General features: G+C 37.4%; 1 protein-coding gene across 4 annotated transcripts in view; it reads left to right on the forward strand.

Moving 5' to 3' along the window:
- HDAC9 (histone deacetylase 9) overlaps positions 1–26,506 on the forward strand; it is a gene marked incomplete at its 3' end in the record, with an annotated part of 846,383 nt that overhangs the window by 73,705 nt on the left and 746,172 nt on the right. For all 4 annotated transcript variants that reach the window (XM_080665383.1, XM_080665387.1, XM_080665385.1 and 1 more), the window contains exon 2: positions 4,887–5,004. In XM_080665383.1, coding sequence (XP_080521509.1) covers positions 4,983–5,004 — 22 coding nt within the window. In that variant the 5' untranslated portion in view covers positions 4,887–4,982. The remainder of the gene's footprint in view (positions 1–4,886; positions 5,005–26,506) is intronic.

The raw sequence follows: 26,506 nt of genomic DNA on the forward strand, positions 1-26,506 counted from the left end.
CAGAAAATGAAATAGAATGTGAGGTGTCCATAACGGGTAATGGAGTGTCTTGGATGTCGCCAATAAAAGTTTGTTAAATAGGATGTTAAGAGCAATTTTGTCGTATTTTTCTCTGAAGATGAAATTCAGGTTCTGAGGGATGAGAGAGAGACTGTGGGTCTGAAGAACCTCCTGATACTCAATGAACTGGCACAGTAGGCTTATTCCACTAATAAACTATCTCTGCAGTGGATATTCTGAATTGAGTCAGCTCAAGCCTACCCTTTAGAGGAATTGGAACTAATGGCTCCATCTGAGAAGAAAAGGACCTGCAGAGTGAACTGTGCATTACAACTTGCCCTAAATCTGGGAAAGATATATTAGAGACACAAAGCTTTTGCTAGCTACATAGACTACAACAGAATTCTGCTTTCTTAGTGGCACACTGTCAAAAATAATACTAATTGCCCAAAAGGAAAAAAAAGAAAACTGTAATAAGAAGCTCAGACTACAGTTAAAAAACCAACAGAAAGATTGTGGTAGGAACATGCCATCAAAATCAGATTTGAAAGCTTATGTTGTGAGGTTTCTTACAGACATTTATTCCAACTATTTATTTTATCATCTTTTGTATCTGAGTTCAATCTATTCACTGGCTAGATAGATTCTTTAGTAAAGAAGACCTATAACTCAATGAGTCATTATCAAAATTGTGATGACTGGTTAGACAGTCTTGATACTCAAGTAGCTCGGCCAGAATGGCCTGCAATTCCTTGTGATGTAACCCAAGAGAGCACTGGGCCGAGAGTCAGAAGACTAGCCCTCTCATTTACTGCCTACATGTCTGTGAACACATTCCTGAAACTCTCTAAGCGACAATTCCTAGCTACAAAATGGGGATAATAATGGCTTACTCACTATACACCAAAGGGCTGTTGTGATTATCAGAGGAGATAGTCCTTGGGCCAATTCTTTGTGATGTATAAGGCTCTGCTGATTTGCCATTCATTACTATGGAACAGGCCATGTAGGTGGAATAGTTAAAGGACTTACAGAATCACTACCACAAAGATAATGAGAGCAATGTGGGCTGGGGCAATGTAATGTGATAGCACCCTCTCTTTGTTGGATGCATAGGCAAGCTAACACATTGCAGGATGTCACTCCTTAGGCTGTTACCCTGTGCTGTCTCTCAGGATAGTATAGCAGTAACTTGCTTGCAGGCCACTGACTAACTTGCAGTCAGAGATGATCATTTTGAAGCAAAGACTCTTAGTTTCTTATTGTGGATCCAGGTAGCTCAAGGATAGTCAAGAGCCAAAGTAACAATTCTTAGATCTCAATAGTTAGTAAAAGATTCATAGCAATGGTTTTGCTCTTGCTGTGTTTGTTTTTATCTCCTTAAATGTGCATATATTTTTATAGCATAGGCAAATTAATGTGCAAATTAATTGAAACTATTAATTAAAAATGGATACAGTCCTATATCTGCTTTGATAATCTGTATTCATAATCAGCATTCTTTTCTTTTCACTTTTTTAATTTACCCACTTAAAAGCCAATTTCCTATTACTTTTAGTTGAAAATTATTGTAAGGATGACTCATATACTAGGGGAAAATATCCCCATTCTCAGAAAATGTGTGATTCTCTGAAGCCCATTGGATAAAGAATTGTGGGAAGATTTAAGGATAAATGGTCCAGTCTGATTGACAGATGTTCCCCACTGACCCCTCTTTCTTTCTGAACAGCTAAAAATGGGCTTCATTTGTAAAATTTTAAAAATCAAATTTGTCCCTAAAAGGTGTGCATTAGGGCTGCTAATTTTGTGATTTGTTAGCCACCAGGAAAAGAAAGTTTAGGTAGTCAATGATACGTACATATTCTCTCTCTCTCTCTCTCTCTCTCTCTCACACACACACACACACACACACACACACACACACACACACACACCACACACACACACACATATGCGCAGAGGATCAATACCTCTGAATCTTTCAGGAGAGCTCGTTAAGGAATCATATTTCAGTTATGCAGCTTTGGCTCGTTAAAAATGGAGATGCAATAACTGGAAACAAGTACATAGAAACGCATATTAACTATCTTTATAATTGTTCAGATAACAAGGCTTTCATAATGTTAGAAGATATGTCGAGATTGGGAAGTTATTAAAAAGATTGAATGGTAAAGAGAGTAGTTTAAATTTTAAAAAGGTATTTAATGATGGTATTTTAGAAGTAGAATGTGTATTTCCATCTGTGATTAACTTTGCAACTAAAGTGTAGAGCTTTGAAGGCAAAAATCCAACAATTATGTAACTAGCCATAAATCGGCATGTCATGGACTGTCATTATTTTTATTTGTGGAAATAAGAGGCAGACCTGGTAGAAATAGAAACATCCTTTTCGTGTTAGATTTTGGGACAAGTAGTAGCAATTTAGTATTCCTACTGTTAACTGTTGGAGATTATTGGTTAAATTGAGTTGTATTTGTAGATATATAAGCATCAACTGTACAAAGTGACTTTATAGATTAGTTTTTTTTTGTTTAAACACAGGTTACCTGTGACCTGATGGAAGGCATCTTTCAGTGCTGCTGTACTTACATTCTCTTAAGGTTTCCTGTCCCTTGCTTTTGGTTATTCTTAATTTGAAATCAAACCATGCCGTTAAGAATCAAGAATATAGCAAGATTCACTCTCTCCTTCTCCTTTCTTTTTCTGTCTAAAAAAATCAATTAAAGTATTAGAAAAATAGCCCTGGCCAATGTGGCTCAGTTGGTTGAGTGCCATCCAATGCACCAGAGGGTTGCCAGTTTTATTCCCAGTCAGGGCACATGTGCAGGTTGCGGGTTACCCAGTCGAGGTGTGTGCTGGAGGCAACCAATTGATGTTTCTCTCTCACATCAATGTTCCTCTCTTTCTTTCCTTTTCCCTTCCTCTCTCTCTCAAAAGTCAATTAAAAAACCATTAAAAAGAAAAAAATACAGCACGAGCATTTATGAAATGTTTCAGATTGTAATGTAACAAAGTAAAAAAGTGGCAAAAATCCGAAGTCCACACTCATTAATTTTAGATGCTCTATAAATTAAAATCTTACTCAATTTTAATTTTGCTTTTGCTTTATTACCTCTCAGTTAGGAAGCAGATGACATCTCAAATGTTCTCACTCATGAAGAAGGTATAGGAAGAGTTATAAGTACCTATTAGTATGGCTGATGTGAAAACGACGTAAAGTATGGTCTAAAAGTACTTTGCAACTATTAACAAGAAGTATGCAACAGATTTTTTTTTCCTTTAAAATATGATGTGGACATTTTTAAATTTAGAAGCCAAAGTCAGAGTATCTGCTGATACAGAAATCAAAGAATTTCCTGCTCTACCTTTTTCATTTTTTAAATAAATATTGCTTTCTGATCAACATGGACATTAAGATTCTTTTTAAAAAATATTTTTATTGATTTAAGAGAAGAAGGGAGAAATAGAAACATCAATGATGAGAGACAATCATTGATCAGTTGCCTCTTGCATGCTCCCCACTGGGGATCGAGCCTGCAACCCAGGCATGTGCCTGACTGTGAATCAAACTGTAACTTCCAGGTTCATAGGTTGGCACTCAGCCACCGAGCCAAAACAGCTGGGAGCAAATTAAGATTCTTTAAATCATGTTGACAAAATACATTAGTATAACTTTGAAGATTTATGAATGTATATATATTTTATTTACTAAATCTTAATATATTTATCTAACACTAAAGATGTGATGAGAAGTCGCCTGCTACAACTGATAAATCTATTTAACTCTTCTAATAATGAGCATATTTCTATTTAGAGACCATTTAAAATATTATAAGTATTCTTGGTGAGGTTACATAGTTCTTCAAAGGAAATACATATTTATATCCTGCTTTATACATTTGGGCAAAAAATAGTAATAACACTTTCAAAATACTGATGAGAAAATGAATCACAATAAATATGTTGGATTCTCAAGATAAAGAGATGCATAATTCTCAGAGTTAACAGCATTCTTTGTATAAAAATAGTGCAATTGGGTTGTACTATTTTTGCATGAAACTCATTAAGTGCAACTTTAAAAGCTTCTTCTTCCTCCTCTTCTTTTTTTAAACTTTGACAAGTTCCAGTAAACCGTGAGGAAACTGTCCTTCCAATTGCTTTTCCTTTGCCGAAATGTCTAGCAGTGAAAGTGCATTAGAATTAAAAGCAAAAAGTCCCTTAAATTCCTGTCAAGAAGTCCATCCTGTAAGTGCCACTCCTGGAAGGACTATGGCTGTTATTACTTCTGGCTGGAACACGATTGCAAAAGTCTTCAAGAAAAAATGGAAATTGTGATGGGAGTATTCTGTCACTCTTATAATTTATGGTTTATTTATTCCTTTTTTTAGTCCATTAAAATTCCTTTGCCAAGAAGTCTTATCTCTAAAAGGAAATCTTTGACAATGATAAAAATACTGTGTAATGAGATACTCATATCCCAAATCCCAAAATCTATTTTAAATTTCTGTAATAATGATAATAAAAATAAATTATAGTGACTAGTAAATAGGAAACTAATTATAATTCTCAGATTTTCTTTTATTTTGGTGTTCATAATATTCCTCTTTTAAGCATGACTGGTAATTTGCTCTTTTACAGGTAAAATGATAATAAATGTATAAATAATGTTAATTATACAGCTCTATATAATATATATCTATATATCTATGTTAAATAATATATATTGATATAGATCATTATAGGTGAAGATTTCAGACATTTGAGAGGTTGATGTGACTGCCTCAAAGACCTGCGGTTGAGTTGTGGCTGAGCTGAGACTCTTGTTTCTTTTCCTTTGTGGCTTGACATAAGCTATATCATCCACATCGATTTTTCTTGCATTCTAGATTTCTCTTCTCCCAGCCCTCGGGGACCGACATTGCCAGCTGCAGGAAGGCTGTGAATCCACGTCCAGCCCATCAGTCCTCCTCCTGACTCCCAAGATGAGCTCACCAGTGCAGCCCGGTCAGTCTAATTGCTTTTAAAACCATTAGCAGACTTTATATGAAAGATGTTGCTTTGGATTGCTTCAAATTAGAAATTTAGGTCATGAAAGAACTATTTGTTTTTCTGATGAAGATTGCTTGATATAATGAATTTTGAATTTTGTGTTCTACAGTGTGTCCTCTATTATATAACCCAGTTGGCTTTCTGGGCAACTGATTTTTGTTTGTGTTGTTACCTGAGCACTAGGTTTTCATTCCTCTGCTTCTAATGAACCATTTGGGTTGAAGTTTATGAAGTTATATAAATGTTTATTAAATATTATGTAGGCATCTAATTCATACCCATAGCCTTTCATACCTAATGAGTATCTATCTGTACGCTCTTAAATGCTTCTGTGGACCTTGAACATTAGCGTGTGGAATCACTCCTTCATCTTTTGGCCCACAGGAAGGATTTTTCTCCTTCTGACCCTTCTTTGCTGTCCCTCCTGTTTCCTATATACATAGTTAATTATAATCTCAGCACCTGCTTCCTCCGAATCCAGAGTAACATGTGGCTGGTGTAGTTCTGTGACCAGCATTGCCAACACCCATTCCTCCGGGAACAGGGTGTCACTTTTGGCACAAACATAATCCAAGTCTTAAGAATGATGCAGTAGGATCAGAAAACACGTTTAGCATGAAAACATTTTAAAAGAATTTTCCATTTGGGTTATTATAGGAGCATTTACTTATTTCTATCCAATGTCCAAGATTGAAGCTAATGTAATACTATATTCAGAGTTTGGAAAGGAAAATCTTTTGCCAAGAGTTTCACTCTGTGGAGTGCCACACCCAGATTAGCTGCTCTGAAATGTTCTGGCCTCATCCATCTTTCCCCGCACTCCCTGTGGGCCACCAGCGTGTGTGTTGAACTTGGAACTGGAATTGATTGTAGAGTGTAACTGTGATTGTTGATTCTAAACGATGCAGTAAAGCTATTCCAGAACCTTTAGTCACAGTCATGATGTGTCATTGGCAATGACATCTGGATAAGCAGATGAAGTGTTACCTAGGCCTCTTATCGCTGAGTCCCTGCAGCCCAGAGGTTCTCAATCTTTACCATGCCTTAGCATCTTTGGAAGGGATTGTCCAAAACAAGCCCATGCCCATAGTTTTGACTCAGTAGTCTGGAGTGGGGCCCAATAATTGTGGTTTTTGTGGGTTGATGCTACTGTTGCCCGGGGCCTACACTTTGGCAACCACTGTCTAACCTGCTGTGCCTGTCTGTTCCTTCCTCTTGCCTGCTCCCCGCCCTACCCCACCCCACCCTTGCAGATAGCCCTGTGTGAGCTGCATTGCTCTTCCTAATGATAGTATAGTGTAGTCTTCTTATCTTTTCTGTTGAGATGAACTTAAAAACCATGTTTCTGCCCTAACCGGTTTGGCTCAGTGGATAGAGCATTGGCCTGCGGACTCAAGGGTCCCAGGTTCGATTCCGGTCAAGGGCATGTACCTTGGTTGTGGGCAAATACACAGTAGGGGGTGTGCAGGAGGCAGATGATCGATGTTTCTCTCTCATCGATGTTTCTAACTCTCTATCCCTCTCCCTTCCTTTCTGTAAAAAAATCAATAAAATATATTTTAAAAAAACCACAAAAAACAACAAACAAACCATGTTTCCATTTTATATATGGATACATTGCATTTTCAATATATATTATATATATTCATTTATATATAAATTTAATATTTCAAAATTGCATAATTTGACAGAGGCATTTAATTTAGAACCACCGCAGTCAAACTTCTTTACTTGTGGTGGAATGTGTTGGAATCACTAAAAAACATACTAAAAGCAATAGGAACAAATTGGTTAAGTACAAAAGTGGCAGAGACCATCTTCCATTTCCAGAAGTTATTGTTTAGAATTTATATAGGAGCTTGTCTTTAATTCTCAAGACCAGAAACTAGGCTTTTCATATATTTTAAAAAATTTCTCCATGTCCCTTTTTTCCTGCCACCCCTCCCTCCCCCTCCCTCCCTCCTTCTCCCTCTCCCTCTCTCTCTTTCTCTCTCTCCATTGTTTGTTACTCTCACCTTTGCTTCAGGAGAGTGACAGGGGGACAGGGCAGATTGAATGATAGGAAAATAGAATTTATGGCAGTGACAACTGTATCCAAATGAAATATTTGAAGCCGCATTTCTACCTGTATATGTAATCTGGAAATGGACACAGAGTGCAGATACCATCAAGGCTAATGGAGGATGAAACGACACAGGAAAAATCTGAATCCAGATGATAAGGTCACTCAATTTTTAAAACTTGTTAACTTTCAAATAGTGCAGGTGTAGCAATTTCAGTGTCTCTGTGGTCTTTATTTACCATCTTTCTAACATGTGTAGACTTGGATCCACTCATTTTTAATGAGAATCACATAGTCCCAGTAGGACACTATTGTAAGGGGTTAGAGTCCCAGGTTAGTCCTCCAAGGCAATTTAACAGTGACTAGATTGCAATGAATGGATACTGAAATATTTAGATAAACTTAGTTGAAAAAGAGAATCATTGCAAGGGAGTAAGAACTATTTTAAAATTTTCCATGCTTAAAGAAAAGTGGATCAAATGGCAGAAAGTGAAACAGATGATAGATTTTATGGTGATTTTTAATGTGAGCTATGGGCACCTTAAAGAATTTCTCAGGTACGTCTGTATTACATCCAATTTCATTCTAAAAAAGTAATACTTTTGGAGAGGTCTGTGTAAGAGTGATATCACTCTTGGTTTTCTCATTTTATGTGTGAAACAGAGGGTGGGGTGAGATTTTTGTTATTAATGTCGTTGCTGAGGTAATTGCTTAAGAGGTAAAGTATATTGGGCAAAAAAGCTATAGAAATGGTGTATATATGTAAGGAACAGATGGTCAGAAGTAACATTTGCTGAACTTTGTGAGGTAAAAGACAGAAGGAAAACAGATGAGTGCATGAGCTAATTCCTCCTGAGGGAGAAGAAACAGACACGATTAAAGGGGACTTGAGGTTAAATAGGAGTTTTACTATCCACCCAGCGTAGGTGCAGAAAGTGAATGTGAATCCATACTTTGAGGTGCATATGGAAAAGAAAGGACTACACTGCATAACTTGGCTTCTTATACTCCAGATGATAACAACTTGCAGCATTTTAGAAAAAACTCAGAGTTCCTGTGTGTGTGTGTGTGTGTGTGTGTGTGTGTGTGTGTGTGTGTATTAAGACATAAGATAGTCAAATACATTGGACTCTCAAAAAGTAAAATAATACCAAATACTTTGGTGAATTCCACAAACAGTATTACCACAAGCTCAAAACTGGTAATATTTGACAATTGAAATCAGCATAATATGTCCTTCTCCAAGAATATTGACTTTATAATATGAAAATATCCTGCTACTTCAGGCTGCTATTTCAATGACGAAGTTTTTGCCAGAATGATAATTGTTCAGTTAGGAGGACGAAAAAAGTGGGTGACATATGAGACAACTATTGAGTGAAGCTAATTTGATTATAGAGTCATTAAAATTTCTTTGTGTACTTTCTAATACATACTTTTGCTCCATTGAGAATAGCATTATACAGAGGTCTTAATTCTTTTGGGAAGTTTTTATGAATGAAATCTGAATTGAGGCAAGTCATAGCAAATGGGCCAGGTGGGTGGCAGTCTTTTCTGTTTATTGCAAGTACAAACCTGAAATACACTGGCATATATAAAGGAAAATGCTCGGCCACAAACATAGATACATTATTCTGCTCTTAGTCTGTATCTTAAGGCACGATGAATATTCTACTGGTGAGAAATAACCTAATCGTTTGACTAAGTAAAAGTGTTTTTCTTACACCTCCTTTTTCTTAACTATGTAAAAAGAGAATTAAATTGGTCTTATGCATTTGCCATTGATTTATTTTGCTTTTGTTCCAAAAGGGCTCTAAGGAGTTTTTGTGTACCAGAAAAATAGATTCATTTCAGTTATTACAGAAATTCTTTAATAGTCAGTTTCTCAGGTTATTTCTGTTTGTCTTGAAAATTGATTCTGGGTAGTGTGAATTCATATTTTCCCCATGCATTGACACCATCCTCATAAAAGTTCTCCATTCATATTCAAGTATAGTTGATATCAAGTACTAAATATTATGCCTTGATCATGCTTTCAAAGAATAAGTGCTGAGTTTTGAATATAATTACTGGTTTTTATTTTCATCTTGCTGCCCTGATAACATTCTGAGTCAGGGCACTGGGTATTGCTTTTTGGCCTGAATGGAGGGAAGACTATGTGGATAAGATTGGCAGCTAGCTGCTGTAATTGAGATATTCATTCAAAATTTATTAAGTCATTCATTCAAAATTTATTATTTAAAATCTATTTTATGGCAGTCACAGTGTTATTTACTAGGGACACAAAGAGTACTAAATAAATCATGGTTTCTACCTTTCTGGACAACACCCTTTAGTGGGAAAGAAGTGTAAGTAGTTCTGATTCATTCAGATGCTGAGTAAGAAATATATGAACAGAAATTAATTTCTCCTGTATAGCAATACGAATGCCATTTCTAATAATTTAATTTTTCTCAAGATTGCCAAATCTCAGAAGGAAAGACATTAGGCCTCATCTAATCTAGAGTTTCCCAGACATGGCCGATAATAAAAACCACCTGGAGCTCTTGTTAACAATACGGTCTCAGACCCCTCCCTTAAGGAAACTGGAGTGGTAGACCTGGAGGGGGTTCTAAACAGCATCGAGTGCAGTGCGCTTCCCTGTGACTCGGCGAAGTGCCGAAATGCTCTTTAATCTGTCTAATAAAAAATACACAGTTAGCCGAAACCGGTTTGGCTCAGTGGATAGAGCGTCGGCCTGCAGACTGAAGGGTCCCAGGTTCGATTCTGGTCAAGGGCATGTACCTTGGTTGTCGCACATCCCTATTGGGAGGTGTGCAGGAGGCAGTTGATCAATGTCTCTCTCTCATCGATGTTTCTAGCTCTCTATCCCTCTCCCTTCCTCTGTAAAATATCAATGAAATATATTTTAAAAAAATACACCGTTAAATCCATCCTCAAAATAGGTGTTTTCTCTTGTGAGCTGAAATATAACTCAGTTATTTTGCTTTCTGGTAAATAAAACACTAGTGCTGTTGAAAACTAGAGGAGGGTACAATTTGTCTGAAAAGTCTAATGGCTTATATGTATTCTCTGCCACCTGGGCCATTCTGTGTTGTTGGTTTTTTTAAAAATTGATTTTTAGAGAGACTGGAGAGGGAAAGAGAGAGAAACATCCATGTGAGAGTGAAACATCGATCTGATGTCTCTTGCACACCCCCTACTGGGGATCAGGCCCGAAACCCAGGCATGTGCCCTGCCTGGAATTGAACCATTCAGTACACAGGATGATGCACAACCAATTGAGCCACACTACAGCAGCCAGGGGTAGGCCATCCTATTGTTATGTAGAAATGAACCAAAGAGATTCTTATAGATAGAATACCATTCCCTCCACCCCACTCCCACCCCCTCAAAGCAAGTCTCTACCTATTTTAACCCAGATTAGATTTTTAGTATGATACTGAGATTATAGAAAACATGATTGGAGCCTGAACATTTTTAAGAGTAAATAAATTAGGCTGCATCAACCCTAGAATGACTTTTAATTTTGATGAATCTAATTTATGTAAATTAGTTAATGAACATGCACCCCAAAGAATTTTCCAAACATAGACACAAGGTGCATGATGCACCCTGGAAGTATGTAATGATGTGGCCTTGTGGGCTTCTAGGTGAGTTTGGATGGTGGAATTGCCATAGCAGTGACTGCAAAGCCCTATGACTTTAGTTTTCAAAGCCCATTGCATAAAGGTAGCTAATGTCTCTTTTCTTCACTGTTGTGGGAATGTGTAAAAACTACTCCACCCATATGGAGTGAGAGGACCAGGCTATTTATATGAACTAAATGTTTGTGGCAAGATCTTATATTCTACTCCTTTTCTTTTCTCATTGGCAAATCTTAGGCACAAATTCCTTGGGTTTTCCCTACATGCCTCTGTTTTGCGAAACAGCTGAATTCTCTTATAGAAATGTAGAGTAGGTCTAGCTAATGATCAAAAAGTTCTTTGAAATATAACTTTGTTATGAAATGCTAAGTAGTATAAACAATTTGAGGGCAGGCATGAATAAAAGCTTCACTGCAAGCATTCTGAAAGAGGACTAATAAAAGCTTCACAGTTCAATTAATACAGCACCACATTGGGTTTTCTGGAAGCATATGGGACCCAGAAGGCCTGCCCCTGTTTTTAAAATTTACGAACGCTTTAATGATTCACCACTTTTACTCCAGCGCATTACCCACTGTGGTGCCATTTAGTCATTAAGTTAGGGAAGGAAAACCAGGACAAAGCTACAAACAAATATCATAATGTCCAAGTGGGGACTTTTTCTTCCGTTTGTTCACTATGTGTTACCATAAAAAATGAATGGTACACCCAATAAATTCAATAAAAAATTTTAAAAAATGAATAGTAAATGAAATAGAGTCATAGGACAAATCAAGTAGGTTATGGCTTCCCCAGATGAGCGATCCGTTGGCTTTTTAATGAAATACAGGCCAAACCTCATTGCAATAAGCTCTGTGTAACTAAAATATTTCAGGTTCCTGCTAATTATCTATTTCAAGTGGTGTTCAAGAAAAATATTCTAAGATAATCAAATACATTAGTTAGTCCCTTGAGGGTTTTTTTTTTTTTTGGTAATAGACTTTGATCACAGAGTGCAGTATTGGTGGGAAACAAAGAATATTAAATTTATAAATATTGTCTTGGTTGTATTTTTTTTTTACTAATATAACTTTACAGCTAAGTTTTTCATTCTTTTGCTATTTCTAAGTCTAAACTTCTCAATCTGATATTCAAATGTGAAACATAAAGCAGAGTGAGCATTTAATTTTATTAATTCTCCAGTTCCCAAGGGACAGGGCTTTAAAAGTGAGGCACAAACCTTTTCCCAAAATGCTCAGTTTAAATTTATTCTGCACGTTTACTTGTTCCTAGCTTTGCTTTCCACAATAAATTTTGATGGGTAAGTTAGTTTATATATTTCTTCATTGTCGTTACACTTCCAAAACCCCCATAATGTAGTTCAAACAGGAAGGAGGGATACTTGTCACTCACATAAACACCAGAAAGGTTTTCCTGAGTGTTGGGTAGGCTGTTCTTTTTCTAGTGGCTGTTCAGGGTCCAGCTTGCGACGTGTGGCTCATGCTTCTATAACTAATGGATTCTACAGTCAATGTGCATCTCCACATCAAGCTGATGGAAGGGCAATGGAAGAAGTGGACTGTGTGTAAGTTTCCACAGGTACATTGCTTCCACGCACAGTGTATTGGGTAGAATTTAGACACATGGTCACACCTCATTACCAAGAGGGTTAGGAAACGTAGTTAGCAGTAGTCCAGGAAGAAATGGAAACAGGTTTGGTGAATGGCTAGCCAGTATCTACCATATTTGTCTTGAACATTTACACCTGGGAATGCAAATAAGGCATTGCTTACAAGAGGTATTTAATAATGTACCTTTGATTAAGCCATTTACTAAAGAGTTAAGTAAGATTCCTTTAAAGAGATAGAAATACATTAAAATCAGGGCAGATCAAGTTATACACATTTTCTAAGAGCTGCTTAACTAAACCGTTCTTTATGAATCATGGTAAATAGTGAAGCAGAGTAGCTATTAGAAAATCCAAGTTCTTGTTTTTAGTGGGAACACTCCAGAAAATGGGAATAATATGATAATGTAGAATATTGTGCCTTTAATGGGTGTGTAAAAGTCATGTCAGTGACAGCTGAAGACTGAAAAAAAAAGGGTCATGTCATTTATCTCAAATTATAGTTTCATATATGCTGAGGAAGGATTCACTTAATATTCACAATCCTTATGGTTGCTCTTTGTTGCATATTGGTGTCACATTTTTAAGCACCTTCATAGTTTTAAATGTTACTATGAAAATCTAGGTCAATACAATGGTTGGTAAATATTTGTTTGACATTGATGTTTTTAGGAACACAAATATAAAACAATACTAGGCTTTATTTTCTGAGGATTCACTAGCAAAATTTTCGTAATTCTGCAAAATACACAGGGGCAGCCTTTTGTTTATAGCATTATGTGGGACCTTTATAGAATTTTTTTCTCTGTATAATGTAGGGTTTGCTCTTAAGAGCACCAAAACTTTGTATAAGTTGTGTGGTGTGTGTTTGTTTTTGTGTTGCAATGCTATAATAACTCTAAGCAATACAGAGGTATATAGGGCGATATTCCTTTCACTACATAACAGTCAAATGCTTTGCTTTCTATGACTTTCTGTTTATTTATTAATATTTGTCTGCTATCTTATCAGAGAATGTCAATATATAGTAGTCTCTCCCATTTATAATTTAGCCTCTAATTTGCTGTTTGGTTGGAAAGTAAAGAATTATGTTGAATGAACTTAGTAAGATAACAGTAAGTTCTATACATTATAAAGAAATGCACACAGGTCTCTTTTATGAGCAAAATACATGTTTGTTTTTTCTTGCATATAGTAATTGTATTTTAACTGTTTCCTGGCACCCTTATTTTCTTGGTTCTCTCTATCTTTGCTATACAGATTTAGAAAATTCTGAGTTTTTGTAATATGTGAGACATTATTATGGTTTTGATATGCATGCCTTGCAAATTATGATCAATAAGTTTAATCAATGCATATCCGTCCATGTGTTGATTTATTTGTGTTGCTTCAGAGTTACTTTAATATCCAAAATAAAAGACACGCTACTAAGTTATTGGTGAGCTTTTCTTTAAAATATCATATCGAGTTACAGAAAATGGAAAAACTGAGATAGTCTGTGAACTTGTTTTAAGTCTTTCTTTTCAGGATCACTTTCAAGCCTTTGTTTATGTAAGCCTCTTTCCTCTTATGATAGATGGTTGCTCCTTAGGTAGTACTGCATAATTAACCTCTTCTCCCCAGACTCTTCTTAACTCCTCATACTGTATTATAGTCCCCCTGGCAGCCAGCCGAGCCGGGGAATTTCCTTTAGAGTTGGAATTTGCCCTAATAATTTTACTCTCTTTGGAATTATGTGAGTCCTGTGAGGGTGGATAATCATAGGGGCACATATGTAGGCATTCGTCTTTAATCTTTCACTCTTGGATGAAATTGTTCTTCGGAAAGAAATGCTGAAATGACATATAAACAAATTATTAATAAGGAAAGCAAGTTATGAGGTTTGGACCCTGGGAATGTATGCATGTTTAATAAAAGCGATGACACTTTCTGGGTCTACTTTTATTGGAGAAGCTACTTCATTACCTAACCCATGTTTTTCTGATCTTGAGATTTCAAGCTTTTCTGGAGATCTAAGACTACTGTGCCGACAAATGGGCAAAGCCAGAACTTTATCCCAGACCCCTCTTTTTAAAATTTATATTTGATAGGAAAAAATAGGACATGTCATTGTACTTACTTGTTAGGTTTTTCACTGGGATCCCAAATGTTTGCCTAATGTGTTCATGGATATGGGCGTTTTGGGAATTTTACTATAATTTAGGATGTACTGTCTATTGAAATAAACTCAGTGATTGTGAAAGAATTCTTCCTGAAGTCTTACCTTCTCTCATCATATGTTGTAAAATAAGTATTATAATTAAAGACTTAAGAAAATAAAAAGCATGTAGCTATGAAAATTCTTTTGGGGCGGCTTTTATGTTATTTTTAATGTATTATAATCTTTGTGCCTATAATATGGTGTTTCATTTAATGATGGAGGAAATTGAATATATCTTATTTTGGTTTTATGTTGAAAGTGAAATGATAAATTGTAAAACAGATTTTAAAGGTATAAGAATAAGTTCTATACATTATAAGGAAATGCACACAGTATATTAGTGAAAGGGCCTAGGAATTAGTAGAAAAAGTCAGGAAGCCAATTATAGAAAGAGGAAAAATCATACATACCATAACGTGTTAAGGCAATGCATGCTATTAAATCTCTGAATTTCAATAAAATATGTCAGAGTTCATTTTCCCTTCTGTTGGGAGAATAGATATTTCACCTACCCATCTGCTTTCCTACCTTTCTTCCTTTTATTTTATGCTGCCTAACTCCAAAAAGGACTTGAGATCTATATCATACGTTTTTAAAAATAAAATACACGAGGAGGAAAGGACGTAAAGGAAGGAAAATTGGATAAAGTAAAAACTCTTAGTACATACACTCAAGTCAGAGAGTTTCTAGAAGGGAACTAGGCTCTGAGCCTCCTGCCTGCAAGTCTGTTTTCTCTTATGAGGTTAATCTTTCTCCAGCCTACGTCTGGTCAAGTCACCGCTTGTTTAAGAAACGTCGGTGGCTTCCCATCACCTCTACCAGAGGGACACAAGGCCCCTGCCCCTGTTCAGGGGTCTTTCTTCATCTTTTCAATGAACCCTGCACCTTGTTCTGGTCGCCACATGGAGCTGTGCGCCTTCCCCAGGTCCTGCTCCCCTGCCTTTCTCTCTGCAGGGAGTGTCATCTCCCCAGTCCCCACCCCACACCACCACCCCTGGCTCTTGAGGAATCCCTTTACTAGTACTTATCCTCAAGCCTGGGCTTCCATTCCATTCTCCTCTGAAGCCTTCCTGGGTGGCCCCAGGCCTCTCTGACATCTGTTACCCCTATTGCTTATAGGACTTACCTCTTAGTGCTGGGAGTTGTCTTAGTAATAGACGAAGCTTTTTGAGAGCTAGGGACATTTTTCTAAGATTTTTTTTTTTAAGTAAAGCAATGCTATTTATTTTACTCGCAGTTGCTCACATAGTTAAGTAATACACTGCCCCTAGTCCAGTGGTCGGCCAACTCATTAGTCAATGGAGCCAAATATCTACAGTACAACGATTGAAATTTCTTTTGAGAGCCCAATTTTTTAAACTTAAACTTCTTCTAACCCCACTTCTTCAAAATAGACTCGCCCAGGCTGTGGTATTTTGTGGAAGAGCCACACTCAAGGGGCCAAAGAGCCGCATGTGGCTCGCGAGCCGCAGTTTGCCGACCACTGCCCTAGCCCATAAAAAGAGCCAAATAAGTGAGGGGGGAGAAAGGACAGTTTGTGAGGAGGCTGATGATAGTGGTGCTATCATTGAGGGTAAGAAGGCAGTTGAAAATATCTGCGCGAAACCAAGCTGCTTGATCTCTGGTAAATCATGTCCCTTCCCCATTGTATTTTTCTCATTTACTCATTTGTTGACTTTCTGTTCTTTTCACTTCTTCTGAATGACAGTTTTGAGATGTTCTTTAGTCTCTATTTAGTGCTGAAGTGTTTTGTCTTCCTTCTGGGGTGACTTGCCTATTCCTTGAACAATTAACATTGGAATAGGGTTATTGTTTGCAAGACTTGTGGCCACATACTGAGTTCCCTAAATGTGGAGAAGCCTCTAAATTTGGAGCTGCTTTAGCTAGCATAGTGGGCTTGAAGCAACCCTACCAGCCTTTTTCCTTTAAGGAACTTGGACCTCTCCCTGTTCTAACACAAGCTAACTCCCTCCCCATAAGAAAACACACGTTGTAGTTAAGAATAGAGGGAAGAGTGAAAGTATTTTGAATAGTGGTTAGGCAGGAAATTGTTTCAAGTTAGTTTAAGATTCATTAGTCCAACATCCTTTAAACTTTAAAAAATTAATGCATTTTTGCATACTGTATTATTGAGTTACTTTTTTTAAAATACTTTTTTAAAAAAAATATATATTCTATTGATTTTTTTACAGAGAAGAGGGGAGAGGGATAGAGAGTTAGAAACATCAATGAGAGAGAAACATTGATTAACTGCCTCCTGCACACCTCGTACTGGGGATGTGCCCGCAACCAAGGTACATGCCCTTGGCCGGAATCAAACCTGGGACCTTTAAGTCCTCAGGCCGATGCTCTATCAATGGAGCCAAATGGTTAGGCGCAGTGGTCGGCCAACTCATTAGTCAACAGAGCCAAATATCAACAGTACAACGATTGAAATTTCTTTTGAGAGCCAAATTTTTAAAACTTAAACTTCTAACGCCACTTCTTCAAAATAGACTCGCCCAGGCCGTGGTATTTTGTGGAAGAGCCACACTCAAGGGGCAAAGAGCCGCATGTGGTCAAAGAGCTGCATGTGGTTCGCGAGCCGCGGTTTGCTGACCACTGGGTTAGGGCATTAAGTTGCTTTTTTATATATTGTGTTTCCAAGGACCTTGAATAAAATATGTATAGAAAACAACTGGTTTAAAATTTATGACTTTTCAATTTATATATGGTTGAATCAGTTCCTCTTATTTAAAATAATTTTATTAACCAATATCACCCAATACATTTAATAAAAATTTGTTTGATATGAGGAAAACAATAATGAGCTTATAAGCACTTTAATATAATAGTTGAAGTCTTCAGAAAGATTAAATTAGGATCTTAAAATTTGTGTGTTTCTGGCTCTGTTATTTGACAGTGTTGTAGTATAATAGTTAGTAGACAAAGTGATCTCTTACCTTATATATCTAGTCAATTGAGGTTCCTTTCCTATTTGCCCAGGAAATTCATTTTTCTAAAGATAATGGACAGAACAGATGTGGAACAGGCAAACACTGCAAGTCTTTCACACAAGGCTCTTTGGGAACCCCTTTGGGGATGCTTTTGTTTGTCACACACATAACAAGTATGTCTTTACCCTGAATGATGCAATGGTCCAGCCTCCTGCGGGGTAACATCCACTGACAATAACGCCATAACCCATTAGTTTGATCGCATACTCCCCGAATCTGTAGGGATTTGCCAAATCTAAATGAGTGACTACATCTTAAACTAAGAGAGAAACCTGAGATCCTTGGGGAGCAGGGACTTGTTAAGGTTAGATTGTTTACTTTGCTTGTTATAACTGTAGGATTATTAAGGAAATGTTTGCATCCTGTTGTGGTTGTGTGTTCTTAACCAATATATGAGGTGAAGAAGTTTGATCTTTTTGCTTCTGCTTCTCTTATAGTCCGTATTATTCTCTACCCCCTCACCCCTATGAAGAAAAGTCTTCACACTCATGAGGTCTAAATAAATCCATACCCCTTGCTTTGACCACTTTGCTGCCTTGTCTGTCTATTAATGATAAATTATGCAAGTCCATATTTGTAGTTATTAGCAAAGGCCCAATAATTTAAACATAAGCTCTGGAGACAAGTGTTACTTGTCATCTATTATTCACTAAATCTCCCTTTGTCCCAGTTTCCTTGTTTGTAAAATATGTCATGAATTTGTTGTATTGGTACATGAAAGGTATAAATGTAAAGAAAAAAGATAGTAAAGGATCTGGCGTTCATTTAGAGTTACTACACATAAGCTTGTACTTTTTTTCTCACCTGAAACCTGTAGCTACCCTTTTGTGAATGTCACTGTAAACTTGGATGTTGGCAGAGCTTCCTACACTGATGAGAAAGACCATCATTTCCAGGTTCTATCACAATTTCCAGTTTGGGTTCTGTCTCCAATTTATTCACTTTTGAGCAAATGGAATCCTTCCATTCCTCCTTTATATTATATGCCAACTCTCTACTTTATCCTACCCCCAATGGTGAGCCACTTTCTTGCCCTGCTTCACCTTTTTGGTGTTTTTATACTATTTGCCATGCCAGCATTTCTTGTAAGTACTCCCTCCTTCCTTTGCCCTCTGGATACTTGCTATTGTACATTAATTACATATGGCTTAATGAAAATGTTGGCCAGGGGTATCTTTCTGGATCTTATACTGGCAACATTGCCTTGTCATTTTTGTCAAATGACTCTTTTTGTGGGTCAAATCAGGTAACATGCTGAGCGTAAGTAATTTATCATTTTTGCAGTTTCCATCCCATGGCCACAGAAGAGGTTATATTTGGTACCCAGATTTAGAGCAGAGAGTTGCAGAACTTGGGGAGTTTTATCATCTGGAGCAAGCAGCTGAGTCATGTGGAAAGAGCAAGGAAGCGTGCCAGCAAGAGTCAGGAAATCCCTATTCAAAACCCAGCTCAGCCCTGACTAACGTGGGGCTTTGGAAAAGTCACTTGACCTCTCCGATAGCAGTTTTCCATCTTGCCTTAGTATCCCTAACAAATTACCAGGAAACTGAGACAAAGGGAGATTTAGTGAAGAATAGATAGACGAGAGCTTGATGGCTTAAAAGAACGGTTTATTCCCTCACAGTTCTGCAAAGCCAGAAGTCCAAAACGGCTGTCGCTGGGCAGACTTCCGGGAGTCCGCAGGGCGGGGCTCCCTCCAGAGGCTCCAGGGCAGAATTGGTTCCTGCTGGTGGCTGCCAGCATTCCCTAGCTCCTGGCTGTGTCACTCTAGTCTCTGCCTCGTGGTCACAGTGCCTTCTCCTCTCCTGAGCCAAGTCTCCCTTTGCCTCTCATTATAAGGACACATGTGATTGCATTTAGGGCCAACCAGCTTAATACAGAATAATCTCTCCATCTGCAGATCTTTAATCACATCAACAAAGTCCTTTTTTTTTTTTTGCCATATGAGGTAACACTCACAGGTTCCTGCATTTGCTCATTCATTCACCTATTCACCAAACTTTTATTTCATACTCACCATATGCTAGACACTGGACTAGGTATTAGAAATAACACACGGATCATGCCTTTAGTAAGTTCATTACATTGTTAATAAGGTGTACCCTACACAATAAATGCAGAGATCAAGGTAAGAGAGACAACTTAATTCAGACTATAAGATTAATTCTTTGAATGTCTCCTTTTGCATAATTCTAGAGGATAAGTCCCCATCATCCCTCAGTGCTTGTAAATTATTTCAGTAACTGTAGGGCTTATAAGCAGCATGTGGAACAGATACATCGAGACTTTCAGGGACAGTATCTTGTCCCTTTTTAAAGATGCCAGTCACTTAACACATGATTCATTTTTAAAAAAAATCTTAAATATTTAAATAAACAAATGAACCAGTTTTTCAAGCCTGGATTTTTCTACCTATGCTTAAGATTCTACTTAATAACTCCAATGGCTCAAAGGAGACAAATTCGAACACTTTAACTTCTGGTACCTGTATTTATGAACCCGATTCAGTTTCAAATCCTTGGATTCCACTTTTCCACCTTACTCCATGTTTTCCCCAATGGAAAGGGTTGCTCTGTAGAGCGGTTATGCTAGTATAAGAGGATTAGCAGAGTAGTTCCATATTTTTGTTCTTTGAGAGCAAATAACACATAAATGGTGAGGTGTCTGCTGTCCAGTGTCTTTCTCCTCCCACTCCTGAGTACCTGAAACTTCATTTCTTTTGTTTTGTTAATCCTCACCAGAGGATATTTTTTCCATTGCTTTTCAGAGAGAGTGTGAGAGAGGGCTGGAGCGGGGGGTGAGGGGGAGAGAGAGAGAGAGAAATGTCATGTGAGAGAGACACATCTACAGGGTTGCCTCCCACAGGAACCCCGACCAGGGACAGGGCTGCAACCCAGGTAACCCTTGACCAGAGAATCAAACCTCAGATCCCTTGGTGTGAAGGCCAGTGCTCTAACCACTGAGCAACCTCTCAGGGCTGAAATTTTATTTCATTCCACTATTATCACAGTGTACTATTAAATAACCCAGGAAAATAAAACCATTGCCTTTGAAATATGTTATATTCTTTCTTGTCAGTATAATCAGATCAAATTTCCTAGGCTTTTTTATTCTTTTAACCCTCATTGTTCCACAATCCAACTCCAGCATATTCATTAGAAGGGTTTCAGGTACTGAATAAAAAGGATTTCAAAATAGTTATATGGCTGTGTTAAATATTTTAATGTTATAATGCTATGTTTCTTGTGCTGCTTTTTTTGTAGAATCACGTTTTTCTCATTGCTTTATAATTTTAAGTATTATAAAATTAACATCATACCTAAACTCTGCAGAGATCTAGTCTGTATCTTGCATGTCCTATTTTTCTAGTACTGTAATTAAGTGCTGTGTATAATGTGGTCTTCTTATGTAACTCATCCCACTTAACTTAGAAAAATTAATGGAATGGGACTCACAAATGTGTTTGATTAGAATCAAGGGAAATCAAACTAACTTGTGCTAAAGGTCAAGATTGGCTTTCAGAGTAAGCATTTTTAGGTTTGAAGTAAAACAACATTCTTCACAGAGAGCAGTCAACAAGGCAAAAAAACCCCACAATCCCTCATTCTGTTGTTTGAAAGACATTGGGTAAGTCAGTGATTCTCAGTCTGGGCTATGCATTAAAGTGGTCTACAGAGCTAAACAAAAAACCCCACCTGAACTGGACCCCCAAACCTCAATGATTCTGAGGCCCAGGCATGGGTATTCATTAAACCTCCAAAGTGATTATAATATGCAACCAATGTTGAGATCTGCTATTAAACACCGGGGAAATACAAGAGAGCAGGAGGAAGTACATGTAGAATTCTTACCATTTAGGAAAAAGTACTTTCTAAATAAGGAAATATTGTCTAATTAGTTATGAAAGCTAAAACTCTATTTTGAAACGAGTCAAATTAATTTAATTTAGGTATTCTTATAAGGATGCCTGAGAGTACATATTTGTGTTTAAAAAAACCCCTTTTCTGCATGTTTCTAAACTCACTTGTTTTCTTATGTTTAAGATTACTGAATATCAACTATGGATCTGGCTCCCCACACACTTATTTCAGTCTATGAACTGAAAATGTATATTAGTTTACAAAGTAATAATTTAAAATCATTGGAGTGAATGTGACACTTGCAGCCAAGGAAAAATTATTCAGTGATTATCTTGGGCATTTTTTCTCCATAAAGAAAGCATCGTTTCTGTTACACAGTGATGTTTGGTCACTTTATGCAAAATATCTTGATCATTTTGGACATGGATTGCTTTCTTTGTAAGATGTCACACATTGCTGAATAGCAATGCCCATGTATTGAGTGTTCATTATATTTCAAGTTCTAAGTGTGCCAAGTGGTATAACATTGACTCACAGTGAAAACGCTATGGAATAAGTGCTTTTATCTAAAACCCCCATTCTAAAGATGTAAAACCAGTCTCAAAGACATAACATGTCCAAAGTTGTACATCTAGTTAGGGATAGAGCCAGGATGGGCATGCATTTAGGGAGTCCAGTGCCACAAGTGGTACAAGGTAACAGCAATAATCCAATATGAAGACAAATTTTTCTGTTTAACCAATTAGTTAAGATCAGAAAATTAAAGCTTGCACCTGCTTTATGGGAAAGCTTTCCAAAAGACTGATATTCCCGTGAGAACAGCACATTTTTCTATTGGAGCTAACAAGGATGAGGTGAACATCTCTTGATCGCAGGAGGATAGGTGTTCTCTGGTGCTGGTTGGATGTTGAGAAAACAGTAGTTCTCTCAGCACTTCTTGAAATCCACAACACTGTTCTCCACCCTTCACTTCCAGATTGTAGGAGGGAAAACAGGGTGGCAGGAAGCAGAGGAGAGCTCAACGAAATAACATAAATGGGCTTGAGGAGTGTGGGTAGTGGGAAGCTCGGAACACTTGTGGTCAAAAGACCCCAGTGAGATTCCTGGCTTTGACACTTCCTATCCTAAAAGTCACCCAACTTCACTGAACACCAGTTTTCTCATCTTTAAAATAGAAATGAAGGTAATAGTAACCGAATTCCTTAACTCAAAGAGTTGAAGATCAAATGAGATAAAATACTGTAAAAACTATAAAGCATAAGGTGTTTTTAAAGGTGTTAATGGTAATGAAGTAGAGTTTTGTTTTCTGACTGGAAGCTCTTCCTTCTTTAACATGCAGAATAAAACAAAACTATAAACTGCAGAAAACATTTTCTCTATAATACAAATGTATTAGACGGTCCTCACCAAAGCACTTTGACTTATACTCCATTCATGTGTTCAAAACCCCTAGGCATTTAAGCAATCTCTAAGTGTACCAATTACTGTCTAATGGGCAAATCCCATGATCTTTTCTCCGTCTTCAATAGAATTGTAATAGCAATAGTAATTCACTCATTCATCAAGTGTACTGAGTGCCTATGCCTACTATGTGTCTGGAATAGTTTTAAGACATTGAAAAATGTCAGAGAAAGTAAAAGTAGGCATAAATGAAATTGTCTATTAAGGGCCTATGGTGGATCAAGTGTGTGTTTTTTCTGAAAACAGAAAAACGTAGACCCTTTGGCCCTTATACAAGTTAGGCTTAGAAGGAAATAGGGATAGATATTTAATTGGAAGGTGAGAAAATCATTTTTAAAACCCTAAGTAAGTGAGATAGATATTTAATTATACATTTCAGAATGTGACCAATTAGTGTGACTATGAATTCATTCTTCCCTGCATCCATCCTTTCATCCACCCATTCATCCACAGTGTATTTATTAAGTACCTACTATGCAAGTACCCTCATTTAACCTTCACAGCAACCCTGCAAAATAGATTTTAATAGCATTATTTATAAATGAGGATATTGAGGTTCAAAGAGCTTAAGAGATGTATCCAGCACCTCCTAGCACAGAGATGGTAGAACAGGGGTGAAACCCCTATTTCCTTTCCCAGCAAATGGTCTCTCACCAGTCATTTATTAATTCATTTACTCATATTTCACCTAGTCTATATCTGTTTAACTTTCTGTCTTTTTATGAACATCACAGATATCTTCTTAGCCACTTACGCTTAAAACAGTGGTGCCATTTTTGAAACCCTTACTCTGCTCAGCTCCTTCGCATCAGGTTGGCTGGAATCTTGATTGACTCTATTTTCCATATTTGTTACTAACCGTTAGCACTCATTATTTCTTGCTACAGCTATTGTAGAGGGCTCCCAGCTAGCCTTTCTATTTTTAGTCTCTTCTCCATTCAGCCTAATTGTATAATACTGCCTAGTGACTCCTACTAAAGCACAAATCTAATTATTTCCATTTTCAAAAATCTTCTAAGGTTTGCCATGGTCTACAAAACTTTCTAGCACTCATGAGATATTCGTAGTGTCCAGAGTATAAGGTGAACCACATTTCCAGACTTCTCCATCAGTGCACTCTCTTCCATACTTGATGTCAGTGTTTTTCAGGCTTGTGTGATAAGAATCCTGTGGGGCTTCTTAATACACGATTTCTCTGGGTCCCACTTGAGCCTGCTGAGCCAGAATCCTCAGGGATTCACATGGCCTTGTGGGGCCTGGGAAGGAAGGCCTGGTGGTCCTCTGATAGGCTCAGAGCACAGGTGCATGGGTGTGATCACGGTGGAACTCCTCCTGCCATGTGTGTTGAGGAAATCAGCCAGTACTGCCTGACATTATGACACTTAGTCATACTGAGTTCTCTGGCCACCTTTTCACACATCACAGAAGCGTAAACCAAGTGCTGAGAAACTCAGACACATTAATTAAAGTGAATTCCCCAAAGAGGTGATTTTCTCACATTTTATGAGCATGAGGTATTTTTTATGAGGGTGCATGTGCAATATACAAAGGAGTTTAACTTGTAGATAACTGTTTAGCTAACACATGAATTGTCTCATTTCTGTTATATATAGGGAGATGTATATGTATATAATTATATGTATTAAATATATGTGTGTAAATGACTATTGGTATATATGTTTATGAATATATGGCTTGTCTTTCACCAAAATGATATGAACTGGCTTATAAAAAGACCACTGATGATGCAAGATAAAAGACATTAACAATAAGATTATGAAACAAGAGATATACTATGACCAGAAAAAAAGATGAAGGAAAGGCATTTTTTTTCTGTAAAACTTTCTACATTATCATTGAAATGGTTAAATAATAGTACATTGAAATAAAGATCATTACTTTTCTTTTCCTTTTATCTTCCCTAATTTGCACCACTAATAAGCAAAATTACCTCATTTAGAAATCTATTATATTATCATCTACATGTATACAGATTTTTTTCTATTCTCAGTAATTTCTATTTTCCCCAAATTCCTTTTAAGTATAGTATTTTTTTATGAACCCCCAATTTAAATTTTATAAGTGAAGTAATAGCATGTAATTGTGTGTGTTTTTTTCTGAAAACAAAAAAAAACCTTAACCCCTTGGCCCTTGTATAAGTTAGGCTTAGAAGGAAATAGGGATAGATATTTAATTGGAAGATGAGAAAATCATTTTTAAAACCCTAAGTAAAATGAGATAGATATTTAATTATACATTTCAGAATGTGACCAATTAGTGTGACTCGAATTCATTCTTTCCTGCATCCATCCTTTCATCCACCCATTCATCCACAGTGTATTTATTAAGTACCTACTATGCAAAGTGCCAGAACAGATGTATGCCCTTCCAATTTTGCTGTAGGCTTGATATTCACTGAGTAACACTAACTCCGTAAGAGCTGAAGATAGATAAATGTGATCTGTGTCACCATCCTAGGTTGATTTGTTTCAGCATTAACATGATTTTTTAAATATGGATTTAATATTTCAAATATGTATGCATCTTTATTCTCCTGTTACTCAGCTTATGAAATAGTTTTATGAGAATTATAGTAATATTTGGCCATGCAGTCAGTGGCTCTACTGTCTTATTGGGAGGAATGTTTTCTGTTCCAGGTGGAATAGGCTTTTATGGTGCCAACATTCAGGCCTTAGTTATCTCTTATATAGAGGGATTGTGTGTGCTCTATGTGGTGGCACCTGGCTCCTGGGCCTACACCATTTCTTGGTAGGGAGAGGCATGCTATGCACACCCTACAAGAGGCAGTGAGGGAGGCTGTTGTTGCCTTTGGTTAGAGCTCTCCTGTTCTAGTGGGAAAAGGCTGGGCTTTGAAGCTAGGTAGATGCATGTTTAAATCTTTCTCACTTTTTTCCCATTTGACAGATTATTATCTCTGAACCTCATTTGCCTCATATGTACAATGTGGAGAATATTGTCTATGTTATGGATTTTGTTCACTGTCAAAAATTTACTTCTTTATAGTCAACTAGAGGCCGGGTGCACGAATTTGTGCACCAGTGGGGTCCCTCGGCCTGGCCTGTGGGATTGGTCCAAAACCAGCTCTCCGACATTCCCTGAGGGGTCCCGGATTGTGAGAGGGCACAGGCCAGGCCGAGGGACCCCACTGGTGCATGACGGGGGCCGGGGAGGGATGCGGGAGGCTGGCTAGCTGGGGAGGAACCACAGGAGGACTCCCGGGCGTGTCTGGCCCATCTTGTTCAGTCCCTATAGGTCTGACCCCAGCTTCAAGCTAACCTACCTGTCAGAGCGTCTGCCCCCTGGTGGTCAGTGCACGTCATAGTGAGCAATTGAGTGACCTTAGCATATCGTTAGCATATTATGCTTTGATTGGTTGAATGGACGACCAGACGACCAGACACTTAGCATATTAGGCTTGTATTTTATAGGATAATATTGTGATAACTATGTATGGTGCCAGGTGTGTATTGGAAATATGGGGGGATCATTTTGTAAAGTATATGATTGCCTAACCACTGTGCTGTACACCTGAAACCAATGCAAAGTAATGCTGAAAAACAATAGAAAATGTATTTGGGAATTTTTCTTAATTTAATGTTTGAAA

Source organism: Plecotus auritus (genome assembly GCF_963455305.1).
Source record: "Plecotus auritus genome assembly, chromosome: 4".
Taxonomy (NCBI): Eukaryota; Metazoa; Chordata; class Mammalia; order Chiroptera; family Vespertilionidae; genus Plecotus; species Plecotus auritus.